Consider the following 24516-nt stretch of genomic DNA (forward strand, 5'->3'; position numbering starts at 1 on the left):
GCCTTCCCCTGTCGGCAGGCACTTCCTGTTGCTGTGCTTGCGGTCTGGTTTATCCACGCTCACTCCTTCCCGCTACTCTTTCGACTGCTTCTTGTCGCCTTGCTTCCTCGACATTGCCTTCTGATAATTCCTGCCCGTCTCCGCCGTTGCTCTTCCTACCTTGTACCTTGTAGCTCTGTAGGAAACTGTGACTTACATGACATGGAAACAAGGCCAAGTGCGGAAAGAGTCAATGGTTCATTCGATATCGCCCCTTTCTTCCCTGGCAACTATCATCCACCAGGCGTTCCTCCCATGCGCCTAGCCATATCAAGGCCGTACTCTTGCCCGAGCCAGCAGACTGACAATGATCCCTTCCATGCCTCGGTCTGTCCAAAAGAGCTTTGCTAGCCAGGCAGTGTCCCATGTACCTCTAGTGGCGTACTTGCTACTTCCAGAAAGATAATAGTAGTGGAGAAAAAGAGAGCGATAGTAACGACGACGACGATAGATGACAGCGACGATAAATGTTCATGCGATCAGAGGCGATATACAGATTCCACGCTTGTGCGGTGGACACTGCCCTGTTTGCAAACTTCTTCTCAAAAGCTCACGGCATCTCGATCTTGTACTCCAGCGCATCCCTTCCGACGACCGCCGGATCCTCCACGGCCTTGACCCACGAGATGGACTTCTCATCGTACACAACCTCGTAGCTGAATATGTGATCCCCATCGCTGCTCTCCCCAGTACGGCTCCGAAGCGTCTCCTTTGCCCGATTAACGCCCTCCAGCATCGTGACATACGTACACGTATCCCAAAGCCCATCCCGGCGAGGAAACCTGCGCAGCAACCTCATCGCGTCCGCCTTCACGCTGTCATCGGCACACAGGATGGCCGCCGCGCCGAGCGGCCACGTGGGACTGATGCTGTTCATTGTGAACACCTCGCCCATCTTCGCGTGCCGCTGTTGAATTGTGAGAAACTTCTCGCTGAGCGTGACGACCTCCCTGAACGCGGGCGTCAGGGATACGAGTGCTTCCCAGTCCGTGTAATTTGCTGTTTTTGTAGGTGCGGACAGATACGTAGAATGTATCCTCAGACCGAGGGTCTTCAGCCGCTCCCGATCTTCTTGGTCTTTGGCGTGCTTTTCCGGCGCCCCCACCAGAGGCAGGAACCTTGCTCGCCAGCGCTCAATGAACTTCATGTGCTCCTTGACCTTCTCAGTAGATATCGGCAAGCTCTGTGTCGAGGGATACGCTGCCGGCGACTTGTTCCCCGTCCCTTCGACCCTGAACCCAATCAATAGTGGTGCGTGGTGTACGACATGGTGCTGGGTAATCTCCCACCAGCGATGTGCCTCGTCGAGGGTATCAAAAACCTCCGGCATCTCATCCACAGCATACCGCTTCATCCTCCCTCGACAGCACCACGGAACATGCTCTTCAGTCTCAGCGGGATGATCTCCTCCATGACTCCACGACTGCATCGTAAGGCGTTGGAAGTTCGCAACTATCGCCTCAAGCAGCGGCGTCCTCTTCCGCCCGACCCGTCGCTCATACTGATCAAGAATGTGACATCCGTGATTCAAGTGAATCAGCGCCGCCTTCCTATCCCCTTGCAACGCCTCAAACATGAAGAACAAAAGACACGTCATGAGCACCTTCGGGAACGACTCCTCCGTTGTGACCGACGCCGCCGTGTGCTGCAACGCGCGGTTATAGTACCTCAACGCATCAGAATAATACGGCCCCTTTCCCCTGAGCCGCTGCTCTCTCGTGAAACTCCCCAACGACGCAGCGCCAATTGCAAAAGCCGCATTCCTCACGCCGGCGTCGGACCTCGCGAGCTGTGGTATCGTCTCCGTGATCAGCTCCGACGGGAACACCAGCGTGTCACCCGCGAACCACAGCCAGTGGTCAAAGTGGTCCCGCTGCAGCTGGCTGGTGAACACGAGGCCCTCGTAGCTCGGCTCGACCACCCGCGGCGAGATGGCCACCACCGCGTCCCTCGGCGACCGCGACGCCTGCTTCGGGGGTGTCTTCGGTGCCCGCGGCTCCGTGATGTAGCCCTCACACGGGACCTTGCGCTTGACGCAGTTGTGGCATGTCGGCTTCGCTTCGTCACATTTTACCCTGCGGCGTCTGCCATAAACGTCAACATTGACAAGAACATGTCTCAGTCTGAAGAATGATTACATACTTGCAAGTAATGCACCCGGTCCGCACCTTGGGCTTGCTGGCCCGGGTGCTGGGCCCGTCCTTGCGCGGCCAGTCCTCGAGCGCGAAGGTGAGCACTTCCGGGCCCGGACGAATCGTCATAGGGCTGATTGGTCTGATCGTAGGGCTGAAAGTCTGGTGCGAGAATACGCTTGTAAGCCGGCGGCGTCCCAGCGACCCGGTTGCGGTTTCGTCTCGTTGGTTGTGAGACGGGGGTGGACAAACCAGAGTTCATCGACGGATCTCTCGTATGTCCTGAACAGGGAGTGCGGGAGACAACGGTCCCTTATCTAACCCACACGCAACAAGAGAAAAAATGACAGATCAAATGTGTTTTTCAACAAGAATGAGATGAACTCGCGGCGGCTGTTGTGATGAATTTTTCCGTCAATTTGCTGTTGCCTAAACTTCCCCCCTCACATCCACGTTTCCGCGTAACATCAAACGGGCAGAGAAAGCGTCATCTGGGCAGAATTAAACCCCATGTTCCAGATATAAACTCTGATCTACGATAAGGGAAAGAAGAAGGCCGTTGGGAAAGGGCAGCTCGGGAAGGCTGTTCGTAGGATTCGCAGTGCAATTAGAGTGTGCCAGGCACTGCCCCCCCTTAGCAGGTGTGCCAAGTGAAGGGAGACCGGACATGGGTACGCGGGAAACTCGATCTCTGACTGGTGCGAAAGTCTAATGTAACATGGCAAAGAGCGCACCCAGAACCGGCCAAGCCAGGCAGCAGCAAAGTCTATGACGATTCCATGAGATGGTAATCATCACCTAAGGCACGATCACTGGAGAAACGGGCATAATTTTCGAATTTGACGACGATATTGGGGGCTGCGTGGATGTAAGCGAGCGTGGGATTCGGGGACGCTAAAGATGCAACGGTGATGCGTTGGAACGGTCTGGATCGATCGTTCTCCTGCGGGAAAGAGGCAGCTGGATTGAGCTCCTAAGCGAGAACGAGGAGCATTCCCCGGAGATCGTCGGCGTAGGGACGGCGTCCGGACCGGGCCGACCCCATTTGGTCCGAACCACGAGCGGCGCCCTTCGGCGTTGCGGGTCTGGCCCTACTTGCAGTGGCCGGGAGTGCTCGGCAGGCGAAATCTTCTGCGCATCTCTTGCGACAGTATGTTGATGCTCAGATTTTCTACTCTTTCCCGCCTCGTTGCAGTACGCCTTCTTTCTTCTGCATGCGGCCGTCCTGATGCCCGCGCACTGCCTCCACGTCCATCTCGCGCCCCGAGACTTGCAACGGCATTCGCCGAAAGAACAACCGGAATGGGACAAACGGCGGCGGCAGGGCGTACCGAAACCTTTTCCGGACCGAAGAGATGCCAGCATGGATGTCGACCCCATGGAATGCACCATTTTTGTCAACTCGTGTCCGGACAACCTGAGCTGCGATGCTTCTCAGTAGCAGAAGCAATCGAGAAAAAACGCTGACGGCTTTTGACCATACGCAAAGGACAAAGAAGAAAGCTGAGTAGATGCTCTTCGTGACTTGAATCATCGGCAAAATGATCAAGACGCCAATGATGATCATCATCTCGCCGAGGAGGAGCAATGGCAGGAACACCACGCCCGGGATTACCTCCCAAGCAGTGTCAAGGTAAACTGAAAGGTCTTCCGCCTGGCGAAAGAGGCTTCTGTAGATGCCGTGGGGACCCTGGCGGCGATGAGTGGTCGTGCTCGAAAAGATGCATGGGGGAAACACTAACCATGGCAGTTTTGACACGCACGTTTCTCCGGCTTTCAATGATTCAAGGCTATTCGTCGACTCGAAGATCATCACTCGCAAGTTGAAAAAATGGCACCTGGCTTTGAGAGATTCAAGTTCCATTATGATCGTACTAATCTGGCCACGTCCCAACTTTAGCATCTTTCAGCTGCCTAGCACCGTATATGTCATCTCGTGAGGTGAGAAGAGAAGATGCCTTCTCCAGCAAAGTTACCGAATTTGGCAAGCTATCCTAAAGGGCTGGCATAGCATGACCGGCCTTCATTATCTTACATCTCGGTGGTGACTTGGAGCGAGGTTAGTGTAACACAGCCAAACCATCCACCAATCTTTCTCATTACGACCATAAGCTGAACAAGAACATCAACGTGGAAGATGATGTTCATCACGTAAACAGGCTGATACACTTGTGGGTCAAGTCTTCTATGGGCTCCCCTCTTTGTGTCAGTATTTAGTTGACCAAAAACTAGCGTATTGCGTCACAGCTGCTGACAGTTGCCAGCATTCATGGGGGGTATAGAAGCTTCTTCTTCATACCCCTGGACAAGCCAGAGCGTACAATGAAAAAAGAGGTTCGCGTCGCCTGGAGGCAGTGTAATACCAGGGACACTGTGGGATGAGTCATGTGCAAGCACAGAGGACTCTTCCCTAAAGCCAAAAATAAGAATAATCACGATTGGTCTCCTTAGAGACCTTTCAGAGATTAAACTGAAAAGAACAGATACTACACTTGATCTAAGCCAAAAGGCTGCAAAGGGGTTAGCAAATGAAGTCCAAATTTTAGGATCAAGGCAAAACTGACCAAAGAGAGCTAGAGAAGAAAAGAAAAAGAAGAGGAAGACGCGGAGACAGACGCTCATTATATAGAGTTGTGGTGGGCGGTGTCGCGGGGGACAGATCACTCGTGTGGCAGAATTTGGGACGAACTGACTCAGCCCAGACCCGGAGAGTCTTTCCACCGAGTGGGAACAAAAGGAAATGAGCCCTAGAAACATCCAATCAAAGTGTTTTGTGTTCATGCGGCTGTCTTGGGGCTCGGGCATGTTCCGGTCGTGTTACCTAAACTTTCCACATTCCTGACAGGGTATGGCTCAAGAGGGGTACTTCATTGGCTCGAGCGTGTTTTCACGTCCACTGATTGTCTTCGGCACCTTGCAAACAGGCTGTTCCATTGAGGTCTATGGAGAAATGGCTCAGGAAGAATATTGGATGCGCCAGGTGAAGGGCATGAATGGTTATTGCAATTAAGCATCCCTTGAGAGGAAGATTCGATATTTGACAGCCGCCTTCTTCACCGAGCTCACCGTGATGGCGTTTGGTCAAGGGAAGAAGTGGTGGGGTGGCTGAGAAGGTCGTGGCTTGACTGAAGTCAGAAATTGACCGCATACAGAACCTCTTTGGCCAGGCGCCGACGGGACACAACAATTCTATACGAGCGTCGAACTCGATGGATTTCAAGAGAAATATCGAAATTAGCTACCTTGTCGATGGAACAAGTGATCACGTAGGTTTGGCCGGACAAGCGACCGATGATCATCATTGAGATTCACGGAGCTTGATGGTGGGAAGCCGCATTTGGCCGCTCGTGATATCTCGAGAACAGCCAGGTGTGCTTATCGGTCTTGGATTGCGCATCGCTGAAAGAGACTGTGGCGTACTCATTGTTTGAGAATGCTTGAGATCGAAATTGAGGTCAGCGGCGATGTTTCGAGAATCATACCCGATGTTTGATGTTTTTCGTCTTGTTTCTGCCGACGTTTCTGCCGTCGTCGCTGTTGTCTTCGTCGTCGTCGCTGTTGTCTTGGATGTCTCTTGTTGTTGCTGTCTTTATTGTCCATTAGTGCTGTCGCTTTCGCTGTTGTTGTTGTTGTTGTTGTTGTCGTCGTCGTCATCGTCGTCCGTCGTCCGTCGTGCACCGTCGCCCCTCCACATGACGGTGTCCTCGTTTACACAAGTCAACCCCAAGCAACATGTTGTTCCAGAACACCAAGGACAAGCTAATAGAGACTATGCGATAAGTTCGGATAACCCGCACATAAAATTTCAATGATGACACATTCTCCCAGGAGTCAGCCATGATCGCCACAGTCAACAGCCTTCAATCCCACGCCTAAGCAAGTGCCACAAAAACATGAGATCGATGAGACCGTGACCCCCGTACTCAACAGTACAGAACTACATAAAAGACTACTTCTTCCTCTCCTTCCCGACAACCACTGCCACCGGTGTCTGGGCCGGCGGGCCCCTATCTCGGTGCTGCCGCCCCACAGCACCACGCCGCCACCGACACCTCAAAACCCGGGGCAACGGGCCTTCGGGCCGTCATTTGGCCCGTCTCGGACATTTGGCTGCGTGAGGCCTGACTCCCTTTGGCTAGTACCCGGAGACCAATTGCGAGGGCATGCGCCGAGGAAAACAAGCAAAAGGAACACCACCAGCAATACATCTTCTCGTATCTTGCCACGTGAGTTCGTGTCTGACTAGAGAAGAAGGCCGGAGTCTTCGTGTATTTGGCGCTTAACAAGTCGAGGAGGCCGTTTCGTTGCCAACTTCACCTTGCGAAGCTGATTGACAACCAGCTGTATTGTCGACCCGGGGGATAGTCATAGGCATGAGGGAGATCCCGTTCGGGGTGATCAAGCCAGGGTGCGTCTTGTTGAACAAATATAGGAAAACTGGGTTAGAGAGCCGGCTGTCAGTCTAGGAGAGATACATACCATACTACTTCACCAGGTACAAGTGTCGAGGCAGGATCAACCTCACCTTTCTCACGTTTCCTTCGCTCCTGCCTGACTAGCTTGAAAACTGTACTTTCCTTGCCTTGTTCCTTGCTCTTTCCCTCTACGAAAATAACCTAAACGCAGCGTTTTCGCAGGTATAAAATCCATTGTTTTGGCGGCCACGTCGTGAAACAACTTTCTCTTCTATTCATCCCACAACGTTCGTCAACGACCTGCACCAATTTTGAAGGCATCACGCCTTTCAAAGACGTACGCACTTGAGCATCAGAGGTCTACGAGACTGGTGGGGGAAAGTTGAGAACAACTAGCTTGCGCACCATCTGAGCAAGAACACGGAGGAACAAGAACGAACCTTAGAATATCAAGGATCGGGGTATTCAGAACTACCAAGAACAAGACCCAATGATGCCTACTGCCGACGCAAACATGGCCAGTATCGAAGAGCGCCGTCAAATTGTCAAAACACATCTCAAAGAGGTCCACGACTCTCACGAGAGCATCAAAGAGGACATCGAAGTAGACCTCGACTCGCTTGGAGACGATTACAGGCTCTTAGTCATTCATGAGCGCTTGATCAAAGTGCTGGAGAAGAGACTGGAGAGGCTACGCAACTCCGGTAATACATCTTCAGATAAGGCTAAGGATAGCAGCGAACCTGAGGACGACAGCGAGCCTGAGGAGAAGAGCGAGCCTGAGGAGAAGAGCGAGTCTGAGGATGACAGCGAGCCTGGGGAGAACGGAGAAGAGGGCGAGTCCGATAGTGACGCCATTTCCGAGGCGGACAGCGACAACTCATCAGAGGTTGAAATCCAAAGGACAGCTACAGCTATCCCAGCCCACCAGGACGCTGACCAGAGGCAAAAGAGCGATGGTGCGAAGAAGCGACGCAGAGACGAGTCTGAGGATTTGGAAAGCGATCAGGAGAACTCCTTCAGCAAGACAAAGAGATCGAGACATCATGCTGGCGGCTACGTCTCTGCTTTCGACGAGGAGGATCTGAAGCTGGTCAGGTTCTTCCGGAGGATGTCTCAGCTGTCCACCAAGCGCCAGATCGAGAGCTTCAAATGGATTCATCCTATTGGGAAGAAGATGATGGTAGGATGGATGGATATGGTTGAGTCCTTCCAGAACATGGCCATCACAGCGGCGAAGAGATAAGCCAACCATCTGCTACATCGTCTCATTTCTGTCAACCAGTCGGCACTTTCCGACGTTCTATTCTTTCTTTCAGCATTCTTACGATTATCAGAATCTCACACACAACAGCTGCGCAACTTTTCTTATGGGAGACGTTTTTGCAGCATTTTCAGCATCAAACGGAGAGCCAATGAATTGGTCACAAAGTAATCACAGGGAGGGTCATTCGATGACCAGCGGAGGACGAGGTTCCAGCAGAGCAGAATTGCACAGCGATTGATGGCACAGAAATGGACAGCACAGAGACTAGCCACATAGACTAGGCCAGATATCTCTGTATTCTACAGTTTACAATAATGGGGACTCTTCTAACGTCATCTATGAGTTGTCAATTTGCCTATAGGAAGCTCCCGCCCTGACATTCTGACGTTTCCAGATCGCTGTTCGAGTCATCTTTGAGAAATTAACGGACGAGGATGCCAGTAGGGTCGAGGCTCGACTTTACCTTGTTTCTGTATCCATCATTCCATACGTGTACCCGGGTGTCAATCTCACGACCCACGGATGCCGAAGGCCAATGGAAACAACTCTAACGTGCAATAGCACGTGCTCGTCAATCTTGTGATATGCATTGTTGTACTGCCAGTCAATGAGCGACTCTAACATTGTGCCGACCCAGGTCCCCATCTGAGTACCTTGCTCACAACACCTGCTACCGTACCTATTATAATCTCATTCACTGGATGAATGTTCATTAGTGTTAGTGTGACGTGCCACGGTTTCGAAGCCGTGATGTGAGGTGGAGAAAAGCGCAAGAGGAGGGTTTCATATCGTAAATACCGACGAACAAAGAGTCGCAGGCTATATTTTCGCACATCTCTTCACCGCTGTTATCTATACAGATTTCTAATACAATTACAAGAGTAGAACAAAAATCAGAATATAATCAGAGTCTTTAGAGAACGGTAAAGGTTTTGGGAAAGGTTTTTGTCGAGCATATGTCGCAGACCAAAAGGTCGTACACAGCTTGCTTCTCAAGTCTCCAGTCTCCCGAACTGGCAGTATCTCAGTCTTTTCTGAGGTTACGACGTCCAGCTTTCTTCCGATATGAAAATCATACCCGAGACTATTGGGTCTACATCGTCAAGACCGCAACTGCGATGGTCGTCCTGGGATCCGAGACAACATGATAGGGTCAAGTGGGGGAGGGAACAGGATGGGAAAACGACAACAGTCATGAAACTTCACCCTAGAAACGAAGTTTGAGTTAAAGGCTTGCTTCAGCAAGAGAGAAACCAAGGATAGCGTCAAGTACTAACATGGTCAAAGATGCATGTCTGAGTAAAATCCTTTGCAACTTCAACATTTAAGTCTATCTAGCTTAATGTGATCAACTGCATGTATTCCTGTATAGCAAAGACCTTCGACATATCCAGCTAGAATCCATTAGTGTATAAATATTCCTCGTATCTACCGCTCTGTTGACTAACTTTCTCTCCTCTTCGACTACAATACCTCCCAAGTACCCACGCCTTGGCTATTGGGGTGGCAGCTTTCAAAAGTATCACCAGTTGCACACAGTTTCAGATTGGAAAGGCTGCTGAGAACGGAGCGAAGTGCTCATCAAGCAACGATAGCCGCTAGGAAGCCAGAAAGCAACGCGAGGAGGGCGGAGACACTAAGGTGACGAGGGATGTCCTCAATGAGCTGCAGTTGAATACCAAGATCATGGGTTCGTGCGAGGAGCTGGAGATCAGCTTGGGGAAGAGTCTGGAGAAAAGCCTGGAGAACCCACGTAGCTCCAGTTACGCATCTTCCGACAAACACGCCGAACGAGACAATGAGTCTCGAAAAGACAAGAGAGAGCAGAGGATCAAAAAGCTTCGAGTGACGGAGAAGAGCGACACAAACATTCGCAGCTACAACGTTCGTGATTTCAGCGAGCCACCTTCTGCGGACTCCGGCAACCGCAACTATGATGGAGGATGCTCTACGGATGAGAGCGGTATGAAACCCACAGACGTTGAGAAGGAAGAAGGGTGCATGGATGTCAAGAAAGACAGGTCTAGGGGCGTGGTCAGTGATGAATCGCCAAAGGTTGAGACTCGGAACCTGAAGAGAGCGAGAAGCCAACAGCAGGATCATACCAGCAAGAAGCACTGGAGTCATAGGAAGGAGAGTCGAAACACGGAGGAGTCAAAGAACGAGCACCGGTCGGAACAGCGCGAGGTTGATGACGAGAAGAAGCGCCGCAGAGGCGATGCCGACGAGCTGGATAGCAACCGGGAGGAGTCAACAAACGGACGCAAGAGAACCAAAAGAGAAGACAAGGCGGAAGTGCCTCCTGACACCGACAACATCACCCAGATCATGAAGTTCATTAGACGGATGGCTCTCCTGTCCGACGAGCGTTTGATGCAGAATCTCCAACATGGCTTTCCCCTGCATGCTCAGGACACGATTCTGGCATTTTTTCGTATCATCGAATGGTTCCAGGGCACTGAGAGTGACTTGGAGGACCTTTGAGCCGGCTGCCCAAATGCTTGATGTTTGTTACACATTTGAGCATATCGAAAAACTCAGCCCGCCATCAGCGTTTCGATGCAACGGAAAACATCTCATACGCTGAGATGCAGAAGAACTCTTACACGACAGTTGAGCTCTATATTCATACACACAAAGTGAGAAGAAATCAATCGATCACGAACAGAGAGGTTTGGTGAAGAAGCCTACAGGGGAATTGACGCCGGAGGGAAGCCGAGGATTGAGTTTACAAAGTAGGCTGAGTTACTCTTAGCAGACCAGTTTCCTTACAGCGATTCGTCTTAATAGCACAGGACTAGCTATATGCATCTCCAACGCGGTCTTATACTCGCAAGCTCTGTCAAATCCTGGTCCAATGTCATGTTCTAATGCCCAAGTTCTGGTTTACAGGAACACGGGATTTACCTGTATTTCACTGTAAAAGCCCACCTAAACGAGGCTCTTAAAAAGAAACAACCTAGAATTCAGCCGAAGATCAATATTTCTGTGCCTTAGCTGATTTCGTGTGTTATATCTATTTTAGAAATACTACATCTATTTAATAATAAACTAGCCTTCATATCCAATAGACTTGACATCCTCAATGTTGATTTATCTGCACACCCGACGAGCATTTACACGGGGGAAAAGACTACGGCCAAATTCACCCTGTTCGCGGGCACAATTCTGGAAACACTATAGGTACTTTTGCCCTCTACCGGCCAAGGAAAACAGTACAGAAACCCCACACGTTCCTGCTAGCAAGTAAACCCTCTGAACATCACCGCATAAAGTTCAGGAGGCGCGAAGTCAAGAGGTCTGTCGCTCTAAGCAGGTAAAAATGACTGAACGGCCAGAGGCCTTGCGCGAGGGTATCAAAGCTAACGCATCGATTAATTCATGACTACACTTTCTCTTCTATTCATCCCACAGTAAACGTCAACTATCTATATCTTTTCTGAAGGTATCACGCCCTTCTAGAGTCATCACGACATTCATAGACTCGAATTCCGCAGTGAATCCCGCCCCGTCGAGCCCCCAAACATTCCCGATTCTCGCCGACGATCCAAAACACCATGGACGTTGATATCCCTCTCTCCCGGGATCTGTGTTGCTCTACGGGACTCCATGCCTACGACGATGGGCTAGGAGATTCTCGACCAAAGAATCTGAAGCTTCAATTCTCGCATATCAAGCTGACGAACGTACCCAGACAATGCTCAAAACCGACTTGAAGAACGACAACTCAAAGAAGAGAATCACTGCCCCAGATGAACCTACGGCTCAGGAGGTCGGACAGGGCGGCAGTCTCGAGTGTCGTGGAGTTTGGGTTGGCTGGTACCTCCCGCTCGAGGACCTCCAGTTCAACCACAAGGTGCACAAGGGCCTTTCGGTCAAAAGGCTGTGCGAGGGAGATGGCGCAGATTCTCAAATCGCAGCTGCGAGAGCCATAGCGCCCACCACGAAGGCCCTGAGGTTTATCTTGCAGCTCGGTCGCGGATTCAGTAACATCAAGTATCACGCTTTAGCGTACCCAGACGCGGACACTGGCTTGTGTTCGGCCGTCCAAATTGACGGGAGCACAGATCAGATCTTCTTCTTCAGAGAATGCCAGGACGTGGCAAATGACATCGGGAAGCTGAAAGAGCGGAGGAAGACATGGAACCAAATTTGTCGGCAGCTGTGCGGAGGAGTGCAGAACTCAAATCCAGAAGCCTTGAGATGGAACTCTGCCAAGGATAACGAAGAACGGCAAGCTTCAAGCTCCAGGGAGCTCGTACAGCCCCAACATGTCTACTACCAACTTGAATCGCTCGACTGACCAGCTGCGACTTCTCATCGAACAGCATGAATTCACTCCCAACGAAGCAGAGAAAGCCCTAGAAGAGTTCTACGTAAGTTGGCGTCTCATTTATGCTACCATTGTCTAACAATTAACGTAGATTCTCAACCCCGGCCTTGACAAGACTTTCACCCCACACATCATTCCCGACATTCTCAGTGCCACATTAAGAATCATTCACGAAGATCCGGAGAGATTCGAGCTCGGTTGAAGCATGATCATAAGCCTGCTCTCTAACCTTAACCTACCGCTTAAGCGTCACGACCAGTCAACCGATGAGAACGGCTACGAGTTCAAGAGCATCGTTGAAGATGCGTTCGAACAGGCCCGAAACCAGTGTCTAGCCAATCTTTCTGCGATGAAGAGTTTTACCGCCGCCAACGGAGTTACTGGGATGCTCAAAGCCAATGGCAAAGGCACACCCGACGCAGTCAAGCCCACGCCACAAACCCTCGAGAGCGCCGTCGAAACCCTCAGCGCAACCACCGACAGAACAACGGTCGCCAAGCCCAGGGAAGACGCGATAACCAAGGGAACAAATCGAGGAAGCCAGTCCGATGCCCTGGACAGCGAAGAGGAGAAGCAATCCAGAGAGAGCAAGAGAGCAGATCTGAGAGATCAGCGGGTCGCCGCATCCACTGCGAAGAGACTCGTTCACTTCATCAGTGATATGGCCAAGGACCCCGAGGAGGTACAGATTCAAGTCATCCAGCGCTGCTTCTTGGATAGCACCCTTCAGGACTTCCTATTCGAAGCCGAACTCACCCTTCACATGAGAGAGGTCGTGATGAGCAATGCGAAGCGTCAAACCGACACTGCAGCCAGGCCAGGCAGTCACCGACACTCTATTCTTACTATCAGGGAAGCGAACTTCACCCAGAAACGGTCGATACAATATTATACAACAGTTTTGCAATAATTTGAGCATCTGTTCGAGAAGAAATGAGGGAGTGTTGCAAAGTGATCACATTTGCAGGAGCAGGCAAGGGTCGTCTTGTGACGGGCGGAGAGTGTGGTGTTGGCAAAGATAGCGATTCATCTTGATAGCACGAAAACCAGCTCCTTGCGTGAAACCCAGCGGTTTCTGATACTCGGTTTCTTAAGTCCTGGCTTAAGGCTCTTATGACGACGTCCTGACTCACATGAGTTTGCTCATCCCTCAAGGTAATATCCAAAATCGTATGCGCTCTGAAGAAACTACCCAGGAACCAGCCGAAGATCGGTAATTCCATGCCCTAGGTGACTTCGTGTGTCATGGCTAGCGTAGAAACACTGCATCCACGAGGAGAACATGAACCTCGACGTCACATAAGACTTGACATCTTCAATGACGAATCCATCCCCAAGGAGTCTCCCTCAAATCACACAAAACAACCCACTCCAAGCACCCTCCGCACGCTTCTCTCCGAAGGACACCCGCCACCATTGCGCCTCAACTGTCAAAAAGTCTCACATCCCACGGCCCCCAGGAACTTACACCATACGCAGGAAAGGGGGGGCCTGGCCAGCCAGAAACAGACTCCACAGATAAGAGCCGAACCTGTGCCCTTTCAAACGCGGGACACAAGGGATCTAATATCCCAAACACACCAAGGAATCCAAACTCTTTTCCCGGAGAGAGAGAGTGAGAGAGAGAGGCGTAAATAAAGAAAGAAAAGGGGGGGAAGACACACATCCAGAACCATCACCGCCACGCTTTGCAACCCCAGGAACGCGGCTCCCTCACACCATCCCTCAGCCGCATCCGCATCGAGAAAACACTCTGGAGGGGGGCGCACAGTGACACGCAGCCGAATTGACGCCCTTGATTGGTCAATCCCTCGACAACGGGGAGCTACGGGCGTAGACACACTGACAGCTTAGGAGCTGTGTCCATCCATCCACAATAGTTCCCAAACATTTGCGTATCTCGCCATGAAATAATGTCAATTACTTCCATTCTGCTGCCCAGCGGCTCGCGCTAATTTTCTCTCCCTTGGCCCCGTCTCCTCGGACATACGAGCATGTCTCTCCTAGCCCTTCCCCGATGCTCGAGAATTTGATGCTCAGGAGCTCTAAACTCCTAGCTGCGTGGCTTGCAATCTTGGTCGTTTCCGTGTAGCTAGATCGTCCTCCTTGGGCCGGCCCCCACGTCCAAATGTCTCTCCATCACAGACAACTTTCCATCATCCACAATCCCCTTCACCTCGAGTCTGCGTCAGCACACATCACCAGCATCTTTGCTAATCACCTCTCTTTCTCGAGAAGGGCTACGAACCTCCCCTCGTATCTCGCATACGGGCCACGAACACCGCCAGGTACTGCGTACTACATCAACACCCCCCGACCCCCGCTTTACCAAACAAGGTAAACCGGCGCCTCTCCAGTCGTACCGCCCTACTTCCCAGAAACGACGTTTCTCTCCGAAGGGAACACACGAAAAGATCGTCGCTGCACCAGCACGCAATACAAGGCAAAAAAGATTGCAGACCGTAAGATAAAACCAAGATAACAAGAACCCTTCCTGCAGCTTACATACATGCAACATTACACCAACATGCATGTAAAACACCACGCCTCTCAAGTTTCTCAGGGTCCCCTTCTCCGCCGCCGCCGCCCCATGGGCACCCCCCTCCTCAGAAATCCAGACCGCAGCCAGTCCCTCTTTTTTCTTGCTGCCTTTTCGCCACCGCCCAGGGAAAATTGTGTGAATTGAGACGGAAAGCAAAACGTATGTACACGTAACACAGGCAAGGTACGAGAAGGAAAAAAAAGGCGTGGGTTCTCCACGCCCCTTTGGCGTTCGGGATCATGCCCTCATCGTGCATTATCAAAACCCGATACCGCAAAAGTCTCCGAACACTCTCACGCCGTGCTCTCTGTTTCTCTCTCACCCCGCCCTTCTCCAGTGGTCCCTCCCCCACCTCCACGTCTCCCTCCGGCTTCAGCGTCCCCCCCTCCCTTGGCTCCCGCACTGCCCCGGTTATCTCGAACTCCCAAGGTCCAAAGGCATGCCGCAAACGCAACCCGCAACCTTGTCCAAGCCGTCTCCCTCCCCATCCCCCCTCTAAACAACCAAAACAACAAAACTCTCACACCCAATTCGTAATCCCACTCACCTTACTCAACAGCATCGACTCAGGCCCGAGAAAGTTACACCACCAAGTTACCGAAACAAGCAAAAAGCCGCAACCCACAAAAAGGAAACAGAGATAACCATACCGCGGTAGTTGAGCAAATAGTGTGTGTGATGTCCTGCATGACGACTCAAGAAAACCCGGCATAGGTCGTAGATAACCTTCAATGCCACATTTCTCTCTCCACCATCAGGAGACTCAAAGGACCCTTGAGGACCCTGAAAAACGAAAGGATTAAAAATCGTGGGATAGAACAAGCATCAGACCTGCATAGCTCCGGCCGCCCTCCGCCGCCCATCATCCACAAAAAGCCCACAACCCAAGCAAACGCCAGAAACAAAATAGATCGTCGTCGTCGGAGGAGGATCCCTTCTCTCAGGGCAGTCAGTTCCCGTCAATCAATGCAGCCTGACACGAGCCACGAAGTCCCTGACCGTCCATCCACCACATCAATCCTCGGTCCGTCCCTACCACCACCGCAAACCTACACAACAACACTCACCAAATCCAAATCCAAACAAAGAGATCACACTAAGCATTAAAAAAAACCATGGCAATGGCACGGCCAGTGATCAACCGCAGGGATACTCCAAAAAGGATAGATAGTCGATAGATAGATAGATCGAGCCTCATAATCAGCCTCACTCCCCACCCGCCAACCTCACCTACTACGCCCCCCAAAACATGCACTAAACCAGATCTCCATCTCCATCTCCCGCAAGAGAAGAGCCTCACGGGTCCCGGGGGCTAGGGGAGCGGGGACAGGAAGAGCACGTAATCACCTCCGCCTCCATGACGCCTCTCCCTCCCGCGGGAGGGGACGGATTGCTTGACTCGGATGATCGGATCAACGAAAATATCTGCGGCCGCGGAGGTTATCGGACGGCGGGCGGCTGCGGGCAACCCTCACATCAGTTGTGCAAAGCAGAGAGAGCATTGCCCCCATGGCGGTCAAAGACGATTACAGCTGCCATCCCTAGCGCCCAGATGTGAAAAAGCAATAATCGCAGCGAGTGAACTGAGACATTAGCGTAAGAAGACAGCGAACACCGGCCACGAGCCCAACGGCCAGACACACTCAGACCAAATGACGATGGGAAGTAAACAGAAATGTTGTCATGATTGGCATTCGCCGCGTCGATTCATTTGCTCGAGCTTTTTTAATTTCTATGTACTAATGCCGTGGATCTCATCCCGCTCATACTCTTTGGGGGCCTTCCACATCCCTTGATCTCCAGGCTCTATGCAAGCCATCGCCAACATGCCCCAATGTAATGTCTGAGGCGCTGCTCCGAAAAAAAAAGTGTCTTCCAGCCACGGTCACGCAAGCCTGAGCGTGAGACATGACATGCAGAGACCCCAGATCAGCAACCACGCTAGCGTGAGCACCCTGTGGAAGCGTTCCCGATGAGACCCAACCAGCTCTTGTGTTGTGAAACAAATCGTTTTCTTTTGTTCTCCGCCCTCTTTCCAAGACGCCGGTGCTGAAAACCCTGGTTCCCTGGACCCAAATCACGTGCCAGTTCATGATGACAATGACCAACCAAGTTTTCCCCAAATCCCTCCTAAAATTGTTACATGCGTGATTCCGTGTGTTGTCATTAGACCCCCACGCAACATTCCAGTTGCAAACGTGTCGAGGGCAGTAACCAGCCCGTTCCAAATGTTCGCTGTGCCGAAGCGCCGATGCCTAACCCGTTTCCCATCCATGTCGATCCCGTGACCAGTAGTGATGATCCGCTGCGTGAAAATTCCCTCGATGGTGTCATTACGTCGGAATCCGTGGCCTTGTATGAGCCGATTATATCCCCGCCACAGTGTCTGAAGCGCCAACTTCCTCCGTATCGTACATCCACTGGTGACGGCCGTCGTGCCGGGTTGTTGTTCATCGATTGAGAATCCGAGACCATCCTTGGCTGACCTCTTCACTTCCTCCAACCCACGTTCCAAATAACATGAGCAATGTCGCGGGCTGTATTAACTGTATCAATGACCCGGCCGATGATGCCTTCGTTGGAAGATGATTCCCCCTCTTCATATGGCATGAACATACCTGACGAGGTCCTACGCATGCCAGCCGGTTCGGCGTTCAGACTGCTGGTGGACGATGATCGCTGTAAGCCCGTTGACTTGTCGTCGGTCTTGGTTGGTGATTGCCAGCCCATGGGAGCATCATCCTCCTCCTCATCATCGTCGTCGAACAAAAACTTTCCAGATCCTTTTGATGGTCGGAGTGTTTCTTGGGAAGATGAGGGCGACATGATGGGGCTTCGGTAGACGCCGGTGCTGTGCTTCATTGCCGTCTCTTGTGGTTCAGGCGTATCTTCTCGGTACTTCAATGTCGTAGACGGAAGCATGGCGATCGTCTTGCCCTCAGCAGCGGCAGCTGCCTTTGCCGATTTTTTCCTAATGAGAGGCATCTTCTTCTTGGTCTTGGACCTCTTCATCATGATGGCGCCTTCATCCGAGTCGCTGTTGTCGTAACGTTCCGTGTCGGCATCCTCATCTTCGTCGTCATCACCCTTTATATCAACCGCAATACACTGAGACACCTGCTCGTTGAAGTGGATGTGCCTCTTCTCACTGCTAGGTGAGATAATGCCAGACGAGGTGCTGGACGGGCACAGATTTGAGCTCTCGCGGCTCAACCTCCTTGACGAAAATGGGAATGTGACGTAGTCGGTTGAGGCACGCTCCAAAGTCGGTCGTGCGAGTCGTCTCCTGCCGTCCTTCTCCTGGGCCTGGACGGCTGCAGCGGCCTGCTTGATCAGGGAGGAAGCGGAAAGTGACCTCTGCAGCATGATCTCCGACATGCTCCTCTTCTTGAGGATAGGCTTTTTGTTGACGAAAGAGTTGTTCTTCGTCAGCCTGGCACTGTTAGGGTCGGTGCTGATAGGGTTCAACGTATTTGGACCCGTCTGCAACGGCCCGTAGAGCCAAGTCACATCACAGTCCTTGAGCCTGTACAAGGGTCAGTAAAAGTCCGGTTTCAGCAGTGCAGTATACCAACCAGTTAAGCGTTTCTGGCGACACAGTCTTGAGCTTGTTTTTGGCCTTCATCCACGTTCTCCATGAAGCATTTTCTAAGCGGGCGGCATTGCTGTATTCTGATCTCCGTGACACAATAAACTTCCATGATGACCAAATATCCTCCTCTTTCCAGTTGTGCGACAGGTAATCAACGTGTCGTGACGGTTGCGCGCGGACCGCAGTGTCGTCTTCTGCGTGTTCTACGTCAAGGATGAACTCTGGCGTGTTTGGCCGAGACGTGTCGCCCTCGGTGTCGTTATCGACAGGCGAAACCGTGTACGAGTCACCCGTCCTGGGACTTGTTGGTGGTTCGAGGTCTTCTACCTGATCAAAGTAGCCGGACTCCCCATAATGAGGAATGACGAAGTGGTCGTTGGCATGCACGGCGAGGTCTAATGTGTCGTCGCAGTCGGAGGCGATGGAGACATTGCTGGCGGGCGTTGACGAGCAAGACAAATCGGTAGACTCGGCATGGGCGGTTCTAGGAGAGGACGGAGCAGAAGATGGCGCAGAGTCGGGGTACACCTTCGAATCCGCAAAGGCGTCGCTGATTTGACTTGCAGAAGCGGAAGTGTGAAAGCCGGACTGTTTCGTTACGAACTTGGGTTGGGAGTGCGACCGACGCAAGTTGGAAGAGGAGAAGTAGGTGTTCTCCTCTGACGATAGAACGACAGCCATTGTGAAGATGTTTTGGGCGAATTGAGGAACGTTAGTCCCTAGTCGCCGCAACTCCTAAGCAGGAACAAGAAGGATCGATCATAAGTATCCGAGGAGGGGTTTTGGTGGTGACGGATTTGTTGTTGTAGGTAGGCAAGATGCTCTTAGCAGCAGCAGCTCGTAGATCGTTGACCAAGAAGTCGGGATCGGGTGGACGGCAGGGAAGAGCGGAGAGGGGGGCTGTTTGGGGCGGGAGGATGACGGTCCCTTTTCTTATTCGTTCTACACCAGGCCGTTGGTTATTCCGTGCAGGTTTTTGGTGGCTCAGGACCTAGCGCGGTGGCGTCCCAAGAAACAAAGGCGGTGACTGGAGCGATTCGCGGGGAATTTCGCCAGTGGAAAAGGCGGAGAATTGTAGCTGGCGAGGCGTGAAAGTAGACAGACGCTCAAGACTGGCTATGGCTTTGTTGCGCTGGCTTGCTTGCTTGCTGGCTGGCGAGTGAGTAGGCGAAGTCAGTGACGGCGGTCGAGGACGAGCGATGGCAGAAACAGATATCGCAGCATTGGAAACGCAAACGGGTGTCAAAAACTGGCCGTGTCGGCGCGTGTGGCAGAGAGAGGGAAGGTGTAGGTATTTGTTTGAGTCGGGTAGGTGGATAGTTAAAGGCAGAGATAGGCCATCAGCATCCGAGAGGGAGGGATGGATGGATGGATGGGAGAATAGGTAAAAGTACCAAAGTGGTGGTACAGGGTTAAGAAGAGGAGAGGGAAAAAAAGGTAAAAAAGTAAAATACTGGGTAGGGAAGGATAGGAAATGGAGTCGGTGGAAAGCGGATCGAGAAGCTGGAACGAAGACCGGCACGTTCGAGCCTGGAGGCTGATTTGCAGGTCTCGTCTCGCCCGCGCAGTGGAGTTTTGGCCTGGGAGAACAGAAAAAGTGGGAGGCGGCCAGGGCAAGAGACGACAGGACAGGGGGGAAAGGACTGAGAGACGAGGGCCATGGGAAGGGGTCAGGGACGAAGAGGAGGGGGGCAGAGTGCAGAGATGCAGAGGGGCGTGGGAGATGACGCTCCGGGGTGTGTGGGAGACACAGTTTTTTTTTTGCCTTTGCGTCTTATTATTCGGGAAAGGTGCTTGATGGTGCAAGCAAGGGTGATGGTGGGAGGACGTAGGTACTTGGACCCCCTCTCCGCCTTCTCTCTTTCTGAGTGAGTGTCTGTCTACCTTTGGTAGGTACGGCGTGGTCCCCTCCCCTCCCCAAGACGTCTCCAAGCCTCTGTTGTCCAAGAAGGTCCAAGGGCGTGGGCTGTGGGTATGGTGGATGTACGTGATGTAGGGACCTACCGCAGGCAGTACATAGTACACTACTTTGTACCTACGGATGGAGGCGAGGACGTGGGCTTGGCTGGGGGGAATACGCAAAGTGACGGGACTTTGATGACTGACTGCAGATACTCCAGACAAGATCCCCAAGCGAGCAGAGAAAGTGACCTAGACTTGGCTGGGGATTGGACTGAACAGGATTGACAACTGGAGAACCAGACATGTCCTGCTTGGTTGGTGACTGGGGGATGTGGGAACCGTGGAACATGGACGTGGACGAAGACGTGGGCTTGGGGGGGAGCCGGGGGAAGGGACAGGGGCACCAGAAGCAGCAGCAAGCGGCAACGACAGAGGCAGCGGCAGCAATGAGTGGTGGTGAGGTGAGTGTGCGGTGCGGCAGCAGCAATGCGAAAGGTACTTTGCCATAGTCCGGAACGCCACCGAGTACTTTACGTACAAGGAAGCTCCTTACGTAGGTATCGACTTACCTACGGCCGGACGACATGGAGACATGGAGGGGTACGTACTCTGCCCGAAGGTGCAGTGCTGTTGCAATGGAACTCTACCGCGAGGTAAAAACAAGCAACCGGTGTGAGAAGTATGCGTGGACGGTTGGATGGATGGAGAGCTGGCTGGCTGGCTCGAGATGCAAGCACAGAGTGAGAGCGAAGCAAGGGAAAAAGGTACAGTTGAGGATGGCAACCCATACCATACCGATGCTGAGGGTATGAGGTAAGGGGAGGGGAGGGATACGGCAGACGAGGAGTGTGCAAGGTGGAAGGAAGCAACGCAACACACGCTACACACACTACGCAAGAGAGCAGTGCAGCAGCGCAAGCGTTTATCAGACATGCAAGCCAATGCACGCACACAAGATGCAAGTGTGGCAGCGTGCAGCCAGACCGACAACTGGGGTGGGAGTGGAAGTGTATCGAGGGCAGAGGAGAGGAGATGCAAGCAAGATGCGAACTGTATGTAGCGTACAGAGGAACAAGTACTGTGGTACATACCTCGATGCTTATTTGTCGATTCTTACTACCGACAAGACAGAGATGGGTAACTCAGTAGTCCCCGCGATGGGGGGTTGGGGGAGGCAGCACAATATATATCTGCAAGTGTCCCTTCTGGAGCTCGCTCGATCAAGCACGGGCACGCAGCCCAGCGCAGGAGAGACACGAAACGGCGAGGCGGCGAATCCGGCGTGGGAGTCGGTGACAGACCGAATCGTTTGTCAACACCGGATAAGATAATGAAGTGAGGGTTGGAATTCGCAAGGAGTCGGCTAGGCGAGGTGACGAGATGCGGAGGCGGGATGATGCGCCTTTCTCCAGGTTCAAGGGACGCCTTAAGACAAAACCCCCAAATGCCCATTTGAATTGCTTCGCAAGCTTCGCAAGGGATGGACACTCTCTTCCAGGGAAAGCACGGCCGGATAATGGGCAGTAAAGTGAGCTACATGCGTGGCGGGCGACGGGATAGTTCAGAGACAAGACTGGAGACTGGACGATCCGGGGCAAGGCACCGCCAGATGAGAGAGCGAACCGAGAAAACTTGGCCAAGACGATGTAGCGGAAAATCCCAGCCGCTGGAATTCGGGGGGCAACGTGTGTTCGAATACACGGCTGCAGGAGCCTTGATGGTTCGTGGAACTTTGAATATCAAAATGCCAGTGCACCGCAGAGCAGGGACGTCGGGACGTGGCCGGGAATGGATGCTGATTGTCCGGTACCAGAGACAGCCGCCGTGTGCAGCACGCTCGTCCGACACGGTGCCGTACCAATACGGAAGCACCACAAGATGTGTGCACGGTAAGTTCTGGGGAAATGGGAGGTTGCAATCCCAGCCCAGGATACCACGGCACATTGGATGAAATGAAGACGCCCAGGTACCGGTTCTGGCACGAATTATAGACGCGCATGTAGTAGCTTCATCGAGATGTGCTTGTAGAGACACTGTTGGTTGAAGCGTCGAGATGACAGTGCATGCCTCAAGCATGGAAACAGACGCCTCTCCGAGAGGCCGACTGGGCAGAGGAATGATACCCGGGGATGCGTGGGCCCCGATGATCTTCAGTCTCTTGATCTGTGGTCTTCCGCCGTATCCAGGCTTCAACTTGTCTCATTCGGTGTCCCTGACACGAAGACGTCAACGTGGGGACGTTTGTCGTTCTTTTCAAACCATCCCGGAGACAATCACGTCTTGCAAGTCAGGTGATCGAGACACGAACCCGTTTTACCGGTGGAACAGAACACAGGTACACACGCGCTGCAAGTGCCAACGGCAGCAGCCTGCGCGGTTGTTTTGGGTTGTTTCTCGACTTGGACCTCTGAGCTGAGCAGTCGAAATAGACGATAGCGTCGTAGACGAGGTCGGCTGGCATGCGCTCTGGCTTAATGAGGCATAGCACTGAAGGAGTTGACGACGGAGGCGACGACGAGTGCTTCGAGGTATCCATGGACCAGACTCGAAAGGGCACTGACAATGGCGATGGATGGACATTGGGTCTGAGGCCCAGGCCAAGTTGCGATCCCCGGCTGGTCGGACGCCGCAGTGTCTGAGGGTTCCGGTAGGGCGAATTTGCAATCCTATTTCAGACCAAGGCCAGTCGAGTCCACGGCGCGCCAGGCAAGCAAAGGGAAGAAAAAGGACCCGTTGTCCGCCTGCTGGTACGCTGGAAATTGGCGAGGCGACAAATGATCCCCAGTGACAGGGGGCCGTCGGCAAGATCCTGGCAAGGAGTCAGGATGGAGCGCAAAAAATATTCTCGAAAACTTTTTTTTTCTTCGCCCGCCCCGGACAACTTCCACGTCGCTGTGCCCACTGAGGACAACGCAGCTGGCGAGGTCTCGACCTTCTGGCGGAGACGACGTCTGTTTCTTTCCCTTGGGTGTCTTGGTCTCGCCCTTGTCACCGGCTTGTCTGTGAGATTCTTCGTGGCACCCGGGGCTTCAGATTTTCGGGCGGCGTGGAGGATTTGGCGCCGCTGAAGCCGAGAGTCCGTCTCCTCCGTATGCAGGCCGCGTGATGCAAGCTGGGGGTCCAAGACAGGTCTGGAATGGATTCGATAGGTGGGCAGAAGAAAAGGGCAGCATCGAAGGACGGATGGCCGACATCCAGACGACGAGACGGCGGCGAACTTGTGTTTGGGAATATTCAAGGGTCCTTGATGCACTAGTATCAGAGATAGTATGCAGAAGTGGTGCATTCTCCCTTTGCTTCGCGCAGGGTCTCATCTTGATATTCCCGTCTCCATTCGTGCCTGCCAGATGTTTTCTGTTGCTGATCATGCCGATTCAAGCTGCCAGATGCTGAAAACCCAAGATGTCGGCCTGTATCTGGATGCAGTCATTGGCTGAGGGGAGCTCCTTCTCTCGACTTGTAGACTTGTCGTATGTACTTGCCAGTGTGGTGTTCGTACCTTCCTTCCCACTTCATCTCAGTCCAGTCACAGTTCAGGCAGGGTCGAGGCGAGGCATGGCATGGGTGCAGGTGATCCACATTTTCCGGCTGCTCTGTGGGCCATCGCCAAGGATGCCTTGGGCATGACCGGAACCTTTCCCCGGGTCGACGGCCTTGTCACTCGGCGCTGCTTTTTAGCGTGCCATGGACTTGGACACTGCGGGGCAACCCGTACCCTGCTAACAATTTCTGCCCCCGGTTCCTTCCTGCCCAGGTGTCGGCGACGGCGAAAACGACGATGCCATTTGTTACGAAGTACGCGGGCAAGTGCGATGCTGCCTTTCCTGCATCGAATCCGAGTGTCGAGCGCCTTCCTACCCTACGCAGTAAGGTACCTGGGCTTTCCATCTGTGCCTATTCGCACCTACCTGGGTATCGTCAAACCACTTGCTAGTACCGACATCTCACGAACCCATCATCCACCGACGATACCGACATCCTTGCAGCCCCTTCACCTCGGTCAACCTCGCACAGCATTCGGTCGGCCGTTCGGTGATACAAGCACAGGGCTTGGGTTGGCTCCATATGTTCCCCACGGCGACTCCATTGATGGCCTCGTGGCTGCTGGGGCTGGGCACTCGGAACTCGACAGTCTCCGCCTCGTTTCCGACAATGCCTACCAAATATCCGTACGAAGTACAGACAGGTCATACTGCCACATCCCTCGAATGTCCGACAATCAATCGCCATACATACCCGACGGCAAGGCGTTGACTTAACGAGTCTCTCTCTCTCTCGCGCTCGCTCGACTTGC

General features: G+C 52.7%; 6 protein-coding genes across 6 annotated transcripts; 4 read left to right on the forward strand and 2 right to left on the reverse strand.

Moving 5' to 3' along the window:
- Positions 1–589: 589 nt before the first annotated feature.
- Positions 590–2300, reverse strand: COL26b_005083 (uncharacterized protein; the record flags this gene model as incomplete). The annotated part of the gene is made up of 2 exons (XM_053177939.1): positions 590–2123; positions 2182–2300. The coding sequence occupies 2 exons, from the start codon at positions 2298–2300 to the stop codon at positions 590–592; spliced, it is 1653 nt and encodes a 550-aa protein (XP_053038059.1).
- A 4779-nt stretch (positions 2301–7079) lies between these two features.
- COL26b_005084 (uncharacterized protein) lies at positions 7080–7832 on the forward strand (the record flags this gene model as incomplete). The annotated part of the gene is made up of 1 exon (XM_053177940.1): positions 7080–7832. One exon carries the CDS (start codon positions 7080–7082, stop codon positions 7830–7832), a length of 753 nt encoding a protein of 250 aa, XP_053038060.1.
- Positions 7833–9539: 1707 nt separating this feature from the next.
- COL26b_005085 (uncharacterized protein) lies at positions 9540–10337 on the forward strand (the record flags this gene model as incomplete). The annotated part of the gene is made up of 1 exon (XM_053177941.1): positions 9540–10337. The coding sequence occupies one exon, from the start codon at positions 9540–9542 to the stop codon at positions 10335–10337; it is 798 nt and encodes a 265-aa protein (XP_053038061.1).
- Positions 10338–11550: 1213 nt separating this feature from the next.
- On the forward strand, positions 11551–12156 carry COL26b_005086 (uncharacterized protein; the record flags this gene model as incomplete). Its single annotated transcript, XM_053177942.1, has 1 exon — positions 11551–12156. One exon carries the CDS (start codon positions 11551–11553, stop codon positions 12154–12156), a length of 606 nt encoding a protein of 201 aa, XP_053038062.1.
- A 235-nt stretch (positions 12157–12391) lies between these two features.
- COL26b_005087 (uncharacterized protein) lies at positions 12392–13096 on the forward strand (the record flags this gene model as incomplete). Its single annotated transcript, XM_053177943.1, has 1 exon — positions 12392–13096. The coding sequence occupies one exon, from the start codon at positions 12392–12394 to the stop codon at positions 13094–13096; it is 705 nt and encodes a 234-aa protein (XP_053038063.1).
- Positions 13097–17218: 4122 nt separating this feature from the next.
- Positions 17219–19001, reverse strand: COL26b_005088 (uncharacterized protein; the record flags this gene model as incomplete). The annotated part of the gene is made up of 2 exons (XM_053177944.1): positions 17219–18254; positions 18304–19001. The coding sequence occupies 2 exons, from the start codon at positions 18999–19001 to the stop codon at positions 17219–17221; spliced, it is 1734 nt and encodes a 577-aa protein (XP_053038064.1).
- Positions 19002–24516: the final 5515 nt, after the last annotated feature.

This window comes from Colletotrichum chrysophilum (genome assembly GCF_026319265.1).
Source record: "Colletotrichum chrysophilum strain AFK26 chromosome Unknown scaffold_33, whole genome shotgun sequence".
In the NCBI taxonomy this organism is placed as follows: Eukaryota; Fungi; Ascomycota; class Sordariomycetes; order Glomerellales; family Glomerellaceae; genus Colletotrichum; species Colletotrichum chrysophilum.